The sequence below is a fragment of the Micromys minutus genome (genome assembly GCF_963924665.1).
Source record: "Micromys minutus genome assembly, chromosome: 2".
In the NCBI taxonomy this organism is placed as follows: Eukaryota; Metazoa; Chordata; class Mammalia; order Rodentia; family Muridae; genus Micromys; species Micromys minutus.
The window spans coordinates 70,779,778-70,797,936 of NC_137971.1; the positions used below are offsets into that span (position 1 = coordinate 70,779,778).

Genomic DNA, 18,159 nt, shown 5'->3' on the forward strand with positions numbered 1-18,159 from the left:
CCTTCCAGGCGCTTTATACGTATTGACTTAAAAAAAAAATCTCTGTAAATATTCCCCAAGGCAAGCGCTGTTACCATCTTCCTGTAACAGGTATAAACTGGGACACAGAAAGATTCACAGATTTGTCTCCCTCTCTTTCTCCTCATTCCTACTGTTCCACACATCGGTAGCCACTCGGTGGTTCAGGGGAAACACTGGGCTCATTCCACCCAGGGCTGTTCTCTCTTACACCGTTACCCTAGATGTCCACATAATATTTTTCCTCAAGTCCTGGATGAAGCCCACACTGTCCATCCTACATCCTAGTTAAAACTGCATTCTCGCCCACCCACCAAATTTTGCTTTTTTTTCTTCTTGTCTATACCATTATCACCCATTGTACTAATAACATACCCTATGGAGATTATACTTGAGGGAGATAGATAGGATGTGTGTGCACATGTGGGCTCCAGGGCATATGACACCTGCTTTTAACCTTTTAGGACACTATATATACATGGTACACAAATGTGTGTGCAAACAAACACCCATATACATACTGTAAGAGCAAAACAACAAAAATGTGTGCACCTTGTTTTATTACATACCTCTAATCTAATAATCCAATTCCTTCTCTCTGAGTATCTGTCTCTGTCTCTGTCTCTCTCTCTCTCACACACACACACACACACTTTAAACCTAGAGTTTTCTGCTTGTTATATATGCACTCTAGCATAGCTATATCCCCCAAATCCTCCTTTTTAAAACAAGATTTACTTATTTATTTATCTGCATGAATACCTGCATGCCAGAAGAGGGCATCAGATCTCATTACAGATGGTTGTGAGCCACTATGTGGTTGCTGGGAATTAAACTCAGGACCTTTGGAAGAGCAGTCAGTGCTCTTAACCACTGAGCCATCTCTGCAACCCCATCTCCTGTTTTTAATGTTTTTTTTTTTTTATTGTCTTTGTTTCTTTGTGGTGCTGGGGATTGAGTGCACAGCCTTGCTATGATCTCTACCTCTGAGTGGTCTTTTTCTGGTTTCGCTGGAAGCAGAATCTTGCTAAATTGCCCAGGCTAACTTCAAATTTGCTATGTAGCTGAGGCTGACCTTGAACTTAGTTTCTCATGTCTGCTTCCAGAGTAGCTGGCTTTACAGCTGTGTGCTGCTCTTCCCCCAACAGCCACGTGTTAAGTGAAGGAGTGTTGGGTTTTATTCCAGGAGCTATTGAAACAGCATGCAGTAGCAGTGTTTGCTTTTACAGTCCTAGGGATGAAGCTAGGGCATCATGCATGCTACCAAAGGGGCTGCCAAAGCCCAAGTCCACACACCTTTCTTTTTTAGACAATCACTCTGATTGCTGTGTGGAGTACAGATCTTGGAGTAGGGACAACTATATCTGAGAGACAAGTTAGAAAGCTACTGCTGTAATCTAGGTGAAAAATGATAACTTGGAACTGATTTCATTTAAAAATGAAATCAAGCTGGGTGGTGGTAGTGACTCCTTTAATCCCAGCAAGTGGGTGGCAGAGGCAGGAGCATTTCTGGGTTTGAGGCCAACCAGATCTACAGAGGGTTCTAGAATGGCCAAGACTATACAGAGAACCCCTGTCTCAAAAAACAGAAAGCAGGGCTGGAGAGATGGCTCAGCGGTTAAGAGCACTGACTGCTCTTCCAGAGGTCCTGAGTTCAAATCCCAGCAACCACATGGTGGCTCACAACCATCTGTAATGGGATATGATGCCCTCTTCTGGTGTGTCTGAAGACATCTAGCTACAGTGTACTTACATGTAATAAATAAATTAAAAAAAAAAAAAAAAAAAAAAAAAACAGAAAGCAGAGGGGCAGAGAAGTGCTAACAGCCAAACTATACAGACAGAATAAAGACATGGGTAGATCAGCACACATGTGTGCGCACTCACACACACATACACACACACATACACACACACAGAGTGGGGGGATATCTTAGGCTATCTCTGCTGTTTGGCCTTCAATCAGATCAGCTGAAGTCATTATCTGACTGTAACAGCCTGAGCCAGCACTACCTGTCCAAATCCTCTTCCTGAATTCCTAACGTAAAAGCCTGAGAGGAGCCAGGAAGTGCTGGTGCTCACCTTTAATGCCAGCACCTGGAAGGCAGAGGCAGACAGAACTCTTAGCTTAAGGCCAGCCTGGTCTACAAAGCCAATTTCAGGACAGCCAAGACTATACAAAGAAACCGGTCTCCACACACACACACACACATACACACACACACACAGACACACACAGACACACACACACACCTGAGAGAGAGCAGTGAGGTGATTCAGTGGGAGCAAAGGTGCTTATCTGATCACCCAGAACCCACATGGAACAGGGAAGGAACAGACTCCTGAAAATTGATCTGTGGCCTTTTTCATGTGTGTACCATGCCATGAATTAGTATAAATTTGTGCACACATGCATGTGCATGCACAATAAATGTTTTTAAACTTTATGTATATATATATTTCATCTTTTTCGTTTAGACAGAATCATACTTTGTAACTTAGGCTGCCTCCAATCTTACAATCCTCCTGCGTCAGTCCTCCAAGCACTGGAATCACAGATATGTACCACCACTGGGTCTTTTTCTTTCTTTTCTATTTTGTTTTTGTTTGGCTTGGTTTGGTTTTGGTTTTGAAGACAGGGTTTCTCAGTGTAGCCCTGGCTGTTCCAGAACTTCTCTATAGACCAGGCTGGCCTCAAACTCAGAGATTTGCCTGCGTCTGCCTCTCTGTCTCTGCCTGCAGCATGCCCAGACTAAAGGCTTATGCCACCACTGCCCTGACTAGTGTGACTCCGTAGTGTTTTAACTCACTATTGTTTAATTGCTGCTGTTGTTTTGGAATGGTTTGCTGGGTATCGGTAGGTCCTCAATCCTACCCAATATGTAATCTCTTCCCACATTAAATAGGACAGAACTGATCCAACGGGATAAGACAGAAGAAGCAATGTGACCTGTGAGGCCAAAGCATACAGACACTGTAGCCTCCATCTTTTTGTTGTTCTGAGGCAGCGTCTCAGTACACAGCTAGTCTGAAACCCCCTAGCCCAGGCTAGACTCAAGTTTTCAGTGATCATTTGGCTGTGTTTTCCAGGTGCTGGGATTGCAAGCATGCACCATTACGCTCAGCTGTGGCTCTGTCTCTCCCTCTCACATCTCCCTTTTGAATCTAGGGGAGCCTGCCATAGAGAACAGGAGTTGGGCAGCATGCCTAAATCCTTTTTGTCTGCACTGATTCCCACTCGCTGCAAATCACCACAGGTTTGGCAGTTTACAACATCAGAAATTGTTTTTTTTTTTTCTCCGTTAAAAGTTGTGTGTGTGTGTGTGTGTGTGTGTGTGTGTGTGTGTGTGTGTGTGAACAAGCATGCACATGCATGTGGAGAGCGTTCTTTTATTCCATCTTATATTTTTTGGAGTACAGAGTAAAGAGACCGAAGGTAAAAAGAGACCAGAGTTTGATGTTAGCGTACAGAACGCTTTATTTCAAATATCAGAAGACACTTTCCCATGGGAAGGAGGCCTGGGGAAGGAGAATGCTAGTGGGGCCCCTCACGGAGGCAGGCAAGAGGCTTGAGAAGAGAAACTTAATTCAGCTGCAGGGGGCTATGTGCAAAGTCTCCTTCCTGGAGTTGTTTGCCCACGCAAAGGCATTTTATCTTTAGAAACTACTTTGCTCCAGCTCTCAGGTTGCAGGTGATAATGGGTGACTGAATTAGTCAATGGCAGTAAAGTGGAGGGGCTGGAGTTTCAACACAGGAGCAGGGGACTTCTTCAAACAAGCCTCAGGAGTGGACAGTTCATTGGTCAGGGTCTGGCAGAGTTTGTTCAAGGTTTATTCTGGCACCTCACACCCTTCACAGGGTTTCTGGGGATTACACTCTGGCCAGAGTTTGTACAGCTGGTGCTTTTATCTGTTGAGCAGCCTCACCTGGATAAATTTTCCTAATTGGTTTTTTTTTTTTTAAGTTCATAAGTCTCATATAGGTGTCAATAGACTAAAATAAAATTATCAGTAGCTTGCTGACTATAGTGACTCTGGCTTTCATTCTCAGTAGATATCTACAGGTGAGCAGCTTCAGGCTTTGAACAATTGATGAAAGTGTAAAAACTAGCAACGGCAGCTTCCTCCCACCACATGTTCAAAGCCTGAAGCTGCTCACCTGTCGATACCTCCTACTGACACTAGCTAACTCCTCTCTCTCCGCAGGTACAGAACGAACTCTCTCAGGTCCTGGGTATTTGCAAAGTAGGTACACCCCATCAGAGAAAGCACAGTAGGTGTGTCTGTGTGTCTATTCTCTCTTCCTTCCCTCAGTGCTCCAGTCAGGTTTCTGAGACCAAGACACACAGGATTCAGTAATGTGGGATTGCACAGACCAGCCTCAGTCTTTTGACCCCTCAGTTTTCATGACTCGGTTTCTTAGTACTGAGGCCAGTTATGGCCAAGGTAGCCCTAATTAAATGTTTTCTTCTATAAGAATCCCCATCATGGTGTCTCTTCACATTAATAGAAACCCTAAATAAGACAACCATTATACTTAGCTTATCCTGTATATATTTAATCATTTTCCAAGTTTCTTTGTAGGTCATAACTGGAAATGAAATCTTAAGAAAGAAGAAAAAGGGGCTGGAGAGATGGCTCAGCAGTTAAGAGCACTGACTGCTCTTCCAGAGGTCCTGAGTTCAGTTCCCAGCAACCACATGGTGGCTCACAACCATCTGTAATGGGGTCTGATGTCCTCTTCTTGTATGTCTGAAGACAGCTACAATGTACTTATATATAATAAATAAATAAATCTTTAAAAAAACAAAAGAAAGGAGGAAAAATCTTAGCTGACACAGTGCCTTTAATCTCAACACTCTGGAAGTAGAGGCAGGCAGATCTCTGAGTTTGAGGCCAGGCTGGTCTTTGCAGAGAATTTTACGACAGTCAGAATGATAGACTCCATCATAAAAAAAAAAAAACAAAAACAAAAAAAAAAACAAAACAAAACACCAACAACAACAAAACATGAAGAGCTCTTAAAGGAGAGAGATGGGAAACACAGAGGGCATATATTGGGAAAGCAGAAAGGGAACTAATTGGGGGAAGAAAGGAACTATCTGGGAGATATGAGAAAGAAGGGGAGAAGCAAGAGACACCATGATAAAGCCCTTTGCTCCATATGCTAATCCTGAAAACAATATCAATTTATGGCACACACACAAAGAAGAAACGCCAGGTTACCTGCTATGCAACATCAATTCCCATTTGCCACACAGCCCAAAGTAGTCACAGGTTGGAGGTGTCTTTGGAAACCGGTGCTGTACCTGTAGTCCCTGAGCAGTTCTCAGCAGGAGCTGTCGGTCAGTGCAGCACCTCATTCCCACTGCAGCCTTTGGTGCCGTGAGGTACTGCCTCAGGAGCTGTCAAGGCGTCTGTCAGATGGTACCCCTTTCCCACTTCAGCCTGTAGCAGCCTTGAGGTTCCATCACAGGAGCTGTCCACAGTGACAGCAACTCTGTAGCCTCCCAAGGGGCTCTGCAGTGATGGCACCTCAGCCAAAGCCACTTGTGGATCAGAAGGTCTTCCTGGCCTAACCCATGGGCCAGACACAGAGAAAGGGGGGTGGGAAACAAGCATTAATCCACGAGCAGGAAAACCCAACAATTTCTGAGTGTCCCACAAAAACCACTAGTCCCTGAGTTTCCCAAGCTCAGGACTTGAAATCTCAACAATCCTTATTCTGGAAATCTCTGGCCTGAAAAGCTCTGCCTCCTAAGAAATCTTGTATAAGCTCTGCCCTCTGTCCAATTTGCTGTTGTCCTTTCCTGGGAGTAACCAACCCTGGATTCATTCCTGCACACCCTGGACCCTTCAATAAATCTCTTTTATGAGATTTACTGCCTGGTGTTGATTCTGTAACTTTAGGGTTCCCCCCCCCAAAACCTACATTTAATGAGGACTTTAAAATGCTTTAACCTACCTTTAGCCCACCTCCCACCTTTAGCCCACCTCCCACCAGGGGTAGTGGAAAAGAAAGGATACGGGAGAAGTGGACCTGTCCCATTTGCACTGTCAGGAGTGAGCAGGTCACAGGTCAGTAGCACCGGTTTGATCCAGTTGCAATCACTTCACAGACACCCCAGCTGTCCCGTTCAGTAGAGTGAGGGCAGCAAACACAACTCAGCAGTGGTGGCGTGACCGAGCAGAGACAGCCAGGCCTCGGCCCCAGCACGAATCAGCAGGAATGACCAAGGCCAACAGGAACTCCAGAAGTTCTCGACTGTGCCTTTCTCAAAGAAGCAAATCAGTGAAGGCTTGAGAAGAACCAGTGTTTAGCTATGCAAGCAAGCCAAGCTCCTGGCCCCATCACTGCCTGTCAAGTCCTTTTTATACTCCCTCCAAACATCACATGTCCTCCTCGGGGCATCCCTCAGCACCTGAGTCTTCTCAGCTGACATCACTGCCAATCAGCCCGAGTCCGTGGACCTGGCAAGAAGCCACAGCACAGCACCAGAAGCTTTTTGCTGTGTTTCTTTCTACGGGGTCCTGACAAATAAAGCCCAACTAAGCAATGTAAGGTGTGTTATTAGCATGTCATCACGTGTCCTTTCACGTGCTTGCTTTAGCAGAACATCCTTTCTCCTGTGTCTGCTTCAGTGAAATGTGCCTTTACATGTTTGTGCCAGCAAAACACCATCAAACACAACTGATTCTCCAAAGAACCCTTAAGTTTCTACTTCACGACAAAAGAAGCAATAAAGAGGAGAAAGGAGGAAACAAAGAGACAGGGTGGAGCTCCTCAGCTCAGCTGGGGATATCCTCTCTTAGGAGCTGCAATGCCTGTGCTGAGGAGGCTTCCTCTAAGAGCTGTATGGTTCCAGGACCCCTGTGTCTCAGGATATCCTTCCCCCAGACACTGTCTCACAGCTGTATGGTTCCTGGACCCCCGTGTCTCAGGATGCCCTTCCATTGGAATACCTTCTCTCCTCAGCTGTGTCGTTCCTGGGCTTCCGAGACCCAGGATACCTTTCTGTCTAAGCAGGAACACAGTGTCTGCCAAACTCTCTGAAGTAAAAGTAGACCTGAGAAGGAGCAGCCATGGAGGGAAGGCAGCCATCACAGAAGAAAGAGTTCCTTAAAGCAGCAACTAATATCACTTGGAGGTCAAACCGTATGACTCTAAAAATAAACATTGGAGCTGATGTCCAGGTCTTACTTACAACTAGGTGTCACGGAGGTGTTCAAGGTGTCCAGCTAGTTGATTATGTGAGTATCAAGAACAAAGTAAGGGAGACTGGGAATGTAAAGTCTTCCCAAAACTTAGCTGTGAAGGGATAAGTTTAAGGACAGTAGGGAGAGGGAGCTGGTGAAGGAACTCCATGCAAATGGGAAGGATGGAGAGTCCGATAACACGGAACTGACGGGTCCTCAGTAGGTAGGATGTTTGTAAAGGGAAAATAATATAAGAGGGACTGTTGGGTTGATCCAGGCTCCGATTTTGCCCAGGGGGCGCCACAACTATACCAAGGTATGGGAAGTCACAAAGTGTGGCTGTGATAACGGAATTTATTGTGTGTGTGTGAGAGAGAGGGTGCCTCTGCTCATAAGGGGCGCTAGTGAGACACGAGGGATGGCGGATGGTGACCTGGAAACTCGGGTTATAGCCAAATGGCATCTGAAGTAATTTCGGGGGAAATGCTTCCTGAATCGCACCCCAGCTTTCGCTGGATTCCATTAGTCCATTGATCTGTAGATTCTAAACATGCCGGATGCATAGAACAGGACTTGATATAAAAAAAAGTGCTAGTGGGGCTCGGGGAGATGGTTTAGCAGTTAAGAGCATTGATTGCTCTTCCTGAGGTCCTGAGTTCAATTCCCAGCAACCACACACGGTGGTTCACAACCATCTGTAACGGGACCCAATGTTCTCTTCTAGTGTGTCTGAAGACAGTGACAGTGTGTGTTCGCGCGCGCGCACGTGTGTGTGTGTAAAAATTCTTTTTTAAAAATGCACTAAACCAAACACCGACATGTTAATAGTAGCTTTACCACACTACATACTCAAATTTCCTTAATGTCTTGCAGCCTCTCCAACTACAATTCCCATCATGCCCGGCAGCTGCGGTATCAACGATTACCCACATTCCTTAATCCTGTTTACCAGCCCATCATTCCTAGCAGACATGCCGAAGAATAGCCAATTGAATTGGAGCATGCGGGCGGAGGCTTGCCAACCTTCCGGTCGGAGGGAGCGTGGTCACTGCAGGCCCCGCCCTGCCCCGTGGCCGTGTACTTTCCTCCTGCAGTCTCTGGGCTGTACTATCGACATGGGCACCACCTGGAGGAGCCCTGGACGTGTGCGGATTGCACTATGTCTCGCTGGCTTAGCCCTATCACTGTACGCATTGCACGTGAAGGTGGCGCGCGCCCGCGATGAGGATTACCGCGCGCTCTGCGACGTGGGCACGGCCATCAGCTGTTCCCGCGTCTTCTCTTCTCGGTGCGTGCAGAAATGGAAAACTTGGGGCTCTTGAAGGCCAGTATTACCTGACCGCCAGGTTTTGGAGTCTGGGGTCGCAGTGTCCGCAGAACAGACACTTAAAGAGCGGACTGCCCCACGAGTTTTGGTGGGTAATCGGATAGACACACGGGCTGGTGTTTGAACGCTTTCTAAGGATGCCAGTGAATAACTGTGATTGGAAGATTGGAGGAGGCGGGGCAGCATAATGCATTGAGACTGAGGATGATTGGGATGGTACGAAGCGGAAGCGGGAGGAGGTAGTGGAGCATTGGCCGTACTGAGGGACAAAGTGGCTCGCTCTGGCTTTGTTGGAGGACCGAATGTTAGTGGGTGGCAAGGGAACTGTAGCTTTGTGGGCCCAAAGCAAATAAATTTCCCAGTTGTGGTCACCGTAAAGCAAAATCAAGCTGGAAAAAAAAAAATAACGTTATATTTGTTTGTTTGTGAAGTGGTACGTGCATGCCATTACATGCATGTGGAAGTCAGAGAATCACTTCTGGGAGTTGATTTTCTTCCACTTTGTGGGATTCGGGGATTTCAATCTAGTTGATAAGCTTGGCAACAGGCGCTTATTTACTGAGCCATCTCACCAACTTCTGAAAAATTATTGATGGACTGTGATGACAGGCCAGTAAGAGTTGGGGACAAGGTCGCTGACCTTTGTATTCTTGGTGGGTGGAGCTTCTTGCTAATCACTTTTCTAGAAAAAAAAAAAAAAAAAAGTCAAGAGGCACTAAGCTGACCACACCGGGTTCTTTCACTTCCACCAGGTGGGGCCAGGGCTTTGGGCTGGTGGAGCATGTGCTAGGAGCTGACAGCGTCCTCAACCAATCCAACAGCATATTTGGTTGCATGTTCTACACAGTACAGTTGTTGTTAGGTGAGTGGCTTTGCCCCTTCATGACCTGTCTTCTGAAATCCAGATCAGCCCCACCTCATGTCTTGGTGACCCAGACAGTTGACAGCCAGCTGCTAATTACTGAGTAATTTCCTCACAAGGCGACAAGAAAGGAAAACACTTAGCAGGCATATCCAAGTTGGTTTAGGTTTAGGTAGCCAGAGGCTTAAGGGCCCTCAAAGATTTCCCACAATCTCAGTTTATGGCAAAGACTCAAATTATTTTTTCTTTTTGTTTAGTTTTTGGTTTTGTTATTGTTGTGTTTTGGTTTTGCTTCTCTCTCACCTCCTCCCCCAAGACAGGGTTTCTCTGTAGCCCTGGCTGTCCTGGAAGTCACTATACAAACCAGGCTGGCCTCAAACCCAGAGATATGCCTGCCTCTGCCATCCAAGTGCTCCCATTAAAGGCATGGCTTTGGGCCACACCTGGTGAGTTTTGTTCTTTTTAAGACAGGATCTCTCTATATAACCCTGATTGTCCTAGAACTCATTGTGTAAATCAGTCTGGCCTGGAACTTGCAGAGAACCTCCTGCCTCTGCTCCCTGAGTGCTGGAACTGAACACAGCCATACTCAGCTGGTATTTTTGTTTGTTTGTTTGTTGAGACATTCCAGGTTGACCTTGAACTTCCTTTTGAGAACTCCAATGGGGAACTTGTGTTTCATCTCATGTAGTTTAGCAAGAGAATTTACTGTAGGTCCGTCCCAAGAGTCACTGAACAGATGAGGCCCATCAGACCCTGTCTTAGAGTACTTTCACCAGAAGCACCTGCTGTCTGTCGTTGGGGGGGCATTATAGAGTTCTAGATATACTGTCACTGACCATCTCTTATTTTACAGGTTGCTTGAGGGGACGATGGGCCCATATCCTACTGATACTGAGTTCCCTGGTGTCTGTCGCTGGTTCTGTGTACCTGGCCTGGATCCTGTTCTTTGTGCTGTATGATTTCTGCATTGTCTGCATTACCACTTATGCTATCAATGCTGGCCTCATGCTGCTTAGCTTCCAGGAGGTACCAGAGCACAAGGCCAAAAAGCACTGAGGTCCCACCCCATGCCAGGCTAACCTAACTTGCTTTGCGTTGGCACCTGAGCCTTGCCCAAGTGGATCGTGTGTGGGTCCCTAAAAGGCCTTCTCTCTTCATTCAAATACCACTCTATAGCCACACACAGAAACATGACCAAGTGTGCCTCTAAGTTCTGTTCCCATGGGATGCTTTCTGCTATTGGTTAAAGAGAAAGATTTTGAACAATAAATTTTTCTATGTTGGTCAAGTCTGAAGCATATGTCTGCCAGGGACCCTTTGGGGTGTTGGTCTTTCCGTGTTACTGCCTTCTCTGGAACTAGGATGAGTCAGGGAATGGAGGGCCTGCCCAGAAGGGGAGGCTGCATCATCTCTAGCATGTGTAGTCAGCAAAACCTGGCACATCGGCCCCCACGTCCAGGAAACAAGCTTGTGCCTGCTGCTGTCTATGGATCAGACCTCCTGTCGTAGGAGGGCCTGCCACATACCTGGAGGGCAACCTTGCTTGGAATTTCTTACTATGGTAGAGCTCGAACCCTTGTGACTGCCTTGCAACTGTCATCCCAACCAGTCTTAATCCTGTGCAGGACCAGGCTAAGATTCTGTTTCTGTTTTTCTAATGTGTACTAAGGACTTGACATCCCAAGCACTGTCTAAGAACCTGTGTTAATTTATGAGATAATTACTATCATTGTTTCTGTATTGGTGAGGGAGCTTAGGTAGAGAAACTAATGTGCTCTGAGACTACACGTTTAATAACGGGAAAGCCTTTGGAGAGGGAGATCTCAGATTAACACACATCCTATAATTCAAATTGCAGGGTTTTCCTCAAGGTAGGAACGTGTTCTGTCACTGAGCTATATATACCCCAGCCCCTACATTATAATCTGTGTCCGCCTGGGCTACTGGCTCATGTCTTCTCTTAAGCTCTGCTTACAGTTGACTTTGTATCAGTGCCAGGTAATGGTGGAGCTAACCTAAATTGGAAATTAGAAGGTGAAAAAGGATGTCCCCTCAGTGTTCTAACCTCCATCCACACATTGCAAGGACTACAGTGCCCTGCCAGCCAGGCAGTGGACCCAGAGAGAGGTCAGGATGAGAGCTGCTCCTTAAACACACAGCCCTGCATGTTACCTCTGAAGCAAGCTGAGGGAAGTGTATGAAACCTGCCTGGCCTTGGCATGCAGGAGGCAGGGAAGCTGAGAAGAGTCCAAGAAATCTGCCACTGCTCCACAGATGACGTTTTCATGCAGGAAGTAGCTGGCCTACAAGTCAGACTTGGCTAAACCTTCAGATTGGTTGATTTGTTTTTGAGACAGGATCTTGCTTTAGTCCAGGCTGGCCTAGAACATGGTAGGTAGCTCAAAATGTAAACTCAGAAGTCTGCCTCAGCCACAGGGTACTGGAATTACAGGTATATATCACTGTTTTTAGGGAATTATTTACAGTGTGTGAGCATTTGCCTGCATGCCTATCTGTACACCATATACATGTCTGATGCCTGCAGTGGGCGGAAGAGTGTTGGATCTTCTGGAACTGGAGTTACTGTTGTCAGCTTCTGTGTGGATTTGGAATTTGAACCTGGGTCCTCTAGAAAGAACAGTTAGTGAAGAAACAGAAAGCAGTCTCTCTAGGGCCCTAAGTATGTTTTTAAAAAGTCGGTATAGGGGTGTGTGTGTGTGTGTGCATGCATGCACATGTGTGCTGAATATTACAGTGTGTGTAGAGTTCAGTTTGCAAGAATTCTCTACCATGTCAGTCTGAGGAATCAAATCCAGGTAGTTGGGCTTGGCGGCAAGTATCTTTGCACCAGCCCCCTAAGTTTATGTATGGTCCTGGTGAGATGGCTCACCAGGTAAAGGCACCTGGCCATGTGCTTTCAAACCCTGGAACCCACATAGCAAGAGGGAGAAAATGCTCACATGTTGCTCTCTCTCTGGAATGAATAATAATTGAAAGTAATAAGAAACAGTATTCCTTCCAGTCCATTCAAAGAGGCCAACTTAAAATATTTACTATTATTCTATGTGTACGAGGGTTTTGTCTGCATGTGTGTCTATGTATTCTGTGACTGGTGCCTTCAGAGGGCAGAAAACAGTGTCAGAGATCCCCTGGAACTGGAGTTACAGACCACAGTGTGAACTGTCTTACCGGTGCTGGGAATTAAACCAGGTCATGAGTTGTTAACTGTTGATCCATCTCTCCAGAATCTCCTTCCACCCATAAGCACTTAAAAAGATTTTCAGGTAAGGCACAACTTCGTTGTTCAAAGTAAATGTACATTGTACAGTAAATGGAGGAACTAAGATTTTAACCGGCTGGTCACAGGAGCCAGAGAACAGTAAAGGCCACACAACCACAGCCCCCAAGCTAGAGCTGTGGGCTCTCTTCCAGCCCAGGAAAAGTAACACCTGACTCTTAGCTGAGTGGAGGCGGAGCAGGGGTGGAGCCAGGGAGACCCAGGTGGCCTTTCTGAGAATCCGAGAGCACTGAGTGGCCTGGAGCAGCATGAGGCAGAGCTGGGGACCAGAGCTGCTTATTGTGGGAGCTGTGGTCCTGATAGAGGGTAAGTCACTCATGTATGAGGGAGGGCGAGTGGTATTGTCGGGGCTCCTAAGCCTTCATCTGCCCCAGTAGCCTGCAGTTTGGTATGTAAGGGATGCTGAGGGGACTACAGTCTCCCTATGGATGTCCTTGGTGTGTGTGTGTTGGGGAGGGGCTGAGGGGAGGAGGTAACACACAGCTGGTTGTCAAAATGGTTGTGATTTTCCTGGGCCAAGTTACAGTACTTTGGAAGAAACTGTTATTAATATATTTAATCTTTACAGTAGTTCTTTGAGTTAAGTACTGCCATTGTTCTATCTTGGTGAGGAAACTGAAGTACAGAAAAGCTAATGTCTGTGAGACTACAGTCTAATGCCAGGGTTAGAAAGGGAGGGATCTGAGGTCACTGTCTGAAGGTGTCTCTCTCTCTATATATATATGTCTTGCCCCCTTTCTTATCCTTTACTTCCAGAATGACCTCAGGCATGTTCTGGGCTCACTGGCTAGAGGCTGTCCACATCAACCCTGCCTTAGATGTACAGTAGGCCTATTTGAGTGAGGCTGTGATGGGTTACAGGCATGACAGGGACCCACTGGAAAAGTAGACAGTTTGATTCATTAGGAGGGGTGGAGTGAGACTCACTTGGAGCCTCCCCCACTTAGGACATGACACAGACCTCTAATCTACCTTCTTAGGCTTCCACAGCTGAAGGGACAATTAAGCTAATGTTCTTCACATACACAGGCCACCTCTCTGACTCAGTGGTGAGGGCAGGAGTTAGGGGTTCAGAAGCCTGGAGGAGGGTTGGCCTACTCCCAAGGTAAACCTCAGGCCTTGCTCCTTGGGCCCAGGAGTGCTGAGCACAGCTGAGAGAATTAATGGCTGTGTCCTCTGAATGGGCTCCAATAAAAGCTGCTTTTCCGCCTCATATAAATGTCTTCATTCTGGGAGGGGCTGGTGAGGTAGCCAGTCATAGATAAGGACCCAGGGCCTGTCCGTCGGCTCTTCCCTCCACCCAGCCTGGGCCAGGCAGTTATGGCACCCCCACCTCTTGTGTGTTTTCTTCCTAGGTCTTCAAGCAGCTCAGCGTGGTGAGTGACGGGGACTGGGGACCCAAGCTGTACTCCCATATGAGTGAGGGGAAATGGCAGTGTCTGCAGTTACGACTCACCCTTCTCTACAGCGTGTGGGCAGCGTGGTCCTGGCCCTCCAGAGCCTCAGGAAGGCAGCACAGTACCTGGAGAGTGGCCCTGGCAGGCCAGTGTGAGACGACAGGGCGTACACGTCTGCAGTGGCTCCTTGGTGGCCGACACTTGGGTCCTCACGGCTGCTCACTGCTTTGGAAAGTGAGTCACACTTTGGTTCATTCTCTTGATCTGAGGGTGGATTTGTCCCTGTACCTCACGAGACTTTTTTGCCTCTAAAATAAGTATCATTTGTGGAAAATGTGGTTTGTAGCAGAACCAGCTTAACCTTAGCCATCTTTCATGGTAGATGCTTTACAAAGGAGTAAATGGAGACTAAGAGGAGGGTACTGTGCTGAAAGCCATGTGGTGCTGTATCTGCTCATCTTCCCCAGCCCCTGACCTTCTCCTTTCAGGATGGCCACAGCAGAACTGAGCTCCTGGTCCGTGGTCCTGGGTTCTCTCAAGCAGGAGGGGCAGAGCCCAGGGGCTGAAGAGGTGGGCGTTGTTGCCCTGCAGTTGCCCAAGGCCTATAACCACTATAGCCAGGGATCAGACCTGGCCCTGCTCCAGCTTACCCACCCCACAGTTCACACAACCCTCTGCTTGCCCCAACCCACCCACCATTTCCCTTTTGGAGCTTCTTGCTGGGCCACTGGCTGGGACCAGAACACTAGTGATGGTAAGTACTGTATTAGACTGAAGTCTAGAGAGGCACTTTGCTTGCCCAGGCTCAAACAGGCTCAGTTTCTGTGCTAGCCCTCTATTCCCACTGTGTTTCAGAGACTGACCCAACATTGTTATCTCCTTGGCCAGTTTCTAGGACCCTACGGAATCTGCGCCTTCGTCTCATCAGCCGCCCCACCTGTAACTGTCTCTACAATCGGTTGCACCAGAGGCTGCTGGCCAACCCAGCAAAACCTGGGATGCTCTGTGGGGGTGCACAGCCTGGGGTACAGGGACCCTGCCAGGTCTGATGAGGAATACAGGGAGGGAGGGCGGGCCTGGTCTAGGGCTGAGGGCCCAATCCTTAGAGAAGGGTAATAGAGGTACAGCCAGAGGGCATCTGGCCAGTATTGGGGCTCAGGTGTCTTTGCCTTTGGTTCTTTTTCTGGCTCCAGGGAGACTCTGGGGGACCTGTGATGTGCCGTGAACCTGATGGACACTGGGTCCAGGTTGGGATCATTAGTTTCACATCAAGATGTGCCCAAGAGGACACGCCTGTGCTGCTGACTGACATGGCTGCGTACAGTTCATGGCTGCAGGCCCACGTTCACAGAGCAGCTTTCTTCGTGCAGGCCCCAGGAGTTGTGGAGATGAGTGATGAGAACAGCTGTGTAGGTATGGGCATGGGTGTCAGCACTTGGGCATATGGGGACACGCTAGCCACATCGGACTTCCAGGGCAGTGGGTGGAGGCAACAAGGAAACTAGAGCTGAGACATGGAGCCTAGATGTGGTCAACAGAGAACCAGGTTTGTCCTGGGATAGAAACAGCCCCATTGGGGCCAGGGAGTTTTACAGATTTGGGTATACAAATGCTTCTGAAATCTGGCTGGTTTCAGGGGGGAAACTCCAAGTTTCCAGGGCAGAGATCCAGGAAGGTGAGACAGGGCAGTGACTGCAATGCAAATTTCATGCAAAATCATTCCTGGGAAGGAAGCTGGGTTGATAATCAGAACAGCTACTAAGCTAGGTTTTAGGGCTGGTACAGGCATGAAGAAGTACAGATGGGAGGGGTTGGGCATGGATGCTGTCAGACATCAGGATTAAAGCATGCACATTGGCCTTGAATCCCAAGTGGTCTACCTGGCTTGGGTCACAGAGCTCTAAACTAAACCGCATGTTAGTTTGGTTCCCTTTGGTAAATGAGGCTGAAAGTCAACTTAGAAATGGATATAGGATTTACTAACTTATGGAAGCACTCAGCACAGGCACTGAATGATGTAATTCACCCGTTTCAGCATGTGGCTCCTTGAGGAGTGGAGGACCCCAGGCAGGAGCCCTCTCTCGGTGGCCCTGGGATGCCAGGCTGAAGCACCATGGGAAGCTGGCTTGTGGTGGAGCCCTGGTATCAGAGGTGGTGGTGCTGACTGCTGCTCACTGCTTTATTGGGTAAGCCTATGTCTCTCTCCTTTGTGCCCCTTGTCAGCTGTCACTCAGTGCTGTCAACCCTGCCTCTCAACACAGGCGCCAAACCCTAGAGGAATGGAGTGTAGGACTGGGGGCTGGACCAGAGGAATGGGGCCTGAAGCAACTCATTCTGCATGGGGCCTACACCCACCCAGAAGGCGGCTATGATGTGGCCTTCCTGCTGCTGGCTCAGCCTGTGACATTGGGCCCTGGCCTAAGGCCCCTTTGCTTGCCCTATGCTGACCACCACCTGCCTGATGGTGAAGATGGCTGGGTTCTCGGGCTGACCCAAGAAGCAGGTACACAGCAACAGGAACCCTGGCAGTTGTCCATTGAACTTGGAGGCAACTGAGGCATCTAGGCTCTTCCCTTGCTCTCTACAGGCATCAACTACCTCCAGACAGTACCTGTGACAGTCCTGGGGCCAATGGCCTGTAACAGACAACATGCAGCTCCTGGGAGCATGGGTATTCCCATTCTGCCAGGGATGGTATGCACCACTGTTGTGGGTGAGCCACCTCACTGTGAGGTGAGTTCCAGTTCCCAAACTTTACCCAGCAGACCCCTGGCATTCTCTCACCCTGCGATTCATAAATAGACTTCCTGCCAGGCTTGGCTGCTAGCCCTGCTTCTCACCTGAAACTAAACCCTTCTGTGCCAGCTGCCCCCCAAACAGCTCCCAAACCCCTTCTACCTGTGGCAGGAAGTTACCAAGTGTAACCTGCTCCCTAACAGGGCCTCTCTGGGGCACCACTTGTACATGAGATCAGGGGCACATGGTTCCTGGCTGGATTGCACAGCTTTGGAGACACCTGCCAAGGCTCTGCAAAGCCTGCAGTTTTTGCAGCACTCTCTGCCTACGAGGACTGGGTCAGCAATCTAGACTGGCAGGTCTACTTCGCTGAGGAGCCAGAGCCTGAGGCTGGAATCTGCCTGGTCAATGCGAGTATGTTCCCTCTTCTTCAGCCTTGGCTCCCATAGAAGGGAAACCCTATTTCACTTCTCTGAGCTGCCTGGGGTAGAGGACAGCAACAGTCAGACCCACATATACTTTTATGAAGCAGGGGTCTCAGCTTGGTCTTTAGGTCTCCCATATACCATAGGGGCCAAAATGGATCCTGCTTCTTCTTCTTCAAAAAAAAAAAAAAAAGTAATAAAGCTACAGGGATGGGGCCAAACTAATTTTCTTCCTCTCCTTCACAGGCCAACCAGCCAGTTGTTGACTGGTGACTCTAGTTTACATCACAGGATGCCAGAAACGCCAGGCAACTCCCACTTCAACACCCAAGTCCTGCCTTTCCCCTCTCTGTCTTATGCTTCCCAGCCCTGAGGCAGGCCCAACAGCTGGCTGGCTGGGAATGAGCCTGCCCAGAGATGCTTTCCACGTGTGACATGACCCCGCCCCGAGCTCTGCTTTCCAACAGAGATGTCTCCAAAATTCCCCCATGGAACCCTTCAGATACAACCATACCAGTAGTTGTTGTGAAAAAAAAAAAGTTTTTTTCTTTGGGGGGGGTGTTGGGGAGCAATTTTCCTTTTTTAAAACTTAAATTGTTACAAAATAGATTTTAGAAAATAAGTTACAAACTATAGTAAAGGCTCCCCTTCCACAGACAACTTTCCCACCTGTGGTACTCTCTGAATCTGCCTCTCCCTGGGTTAGAATCTGGCTATCCCAGCATTTTGGCAGAGCCTGGCCCTGGAAGAACACGGTGACAAAGGGTTGGGAAGGAGATCCTTCATCTTTCATGGGCACAGACATGAAGCTACCTCATGCCCTTCTTGAGAAAAAAAAAAAAGCCAAAAAAAAAAAAAAAAAAAAAAAACCAAAAAACAGATCAGGGTCCTCTTTG

The 18,159-nt window shown here is 47.9% G+C and overlaps 2 protein-coding genes across 2 annotated transcripts; both read left to right on the top strand.

Annotated features, from left to right (window-relative positions):
* The first annotated feature begins 8,248 nt into the window (after nt 1–8,248).
* VKORC1 (vitamin K epoxide reductase complex subunit 1) lies at nt 8,249–10,695 on the top strand. The gene is made up of 3 exons (XM_080911246.1): nt 8,249–8,503; nt 9,295–9,404; nt 10,261–10,695. Exons 1-3 carry the CDS (start codon nt 8,331–8,333, stop codon nt 10,461–10,463), a joined length of 486 nt encoding a protein of 161 aa, XP_080767372.1. The 5' UTR covers nt 8,249–8,330; the 3' UTR covers nt 10,464–10,695.
* Nucleotides 10,696–12,953: 2,258 nt separating this feature from the next.
* PRSS53 (serine protease 53) lies at nt 12,954–17,316 on the top strand (the record flags this gene model as incomplete). The annotated part of the gene is made up of 9 exons (XM_080912998.1): nt 12,954–13,011; nt 14,126–14,336; nt 14,591–14,856; nt 14,991–15,145; nt 15,296–15,515; nt 16,138–16,288; nt 16,364–16,605; nt 16,690–16,835; nt 17,042–17,316. The coding sequence occupies 9 exons, from the start codon at nt 12,954–12,956 to the stop codon at nt 17,285–17,287; spliced, it is 1,695 nt and encodes a 564-aa protein (XP_080769124.1). The 3' UTR covers nt 17,288–17,316.
* Nucleotides 17,317–18,159: the final 843 nt, after the last annotated feature.

Coding starts and splice junctions, on each gene's coding strand:
- VKORC1 (XM_080911246.1), top strand. CDS start 8,331: ATGGGCACCACCTGGAGGAGCCCTGGACGTGTGCGGATTGCACTATGT. Junction 8,504..9,294: donor TCCCGCGTCTTCTCTTCTCG/GTGCGTGCAGAA, acceptor CACTTCCACCAG/GTGGGGCCAGGGCTTTGGGC. Junction 9,405..10,260: donor CACAGTACAGTTGTTGTTAG/GTGAGTGGCTTT, acceptor CTTATTTTACAG/GTTGCTTGAGGGGACGATGG.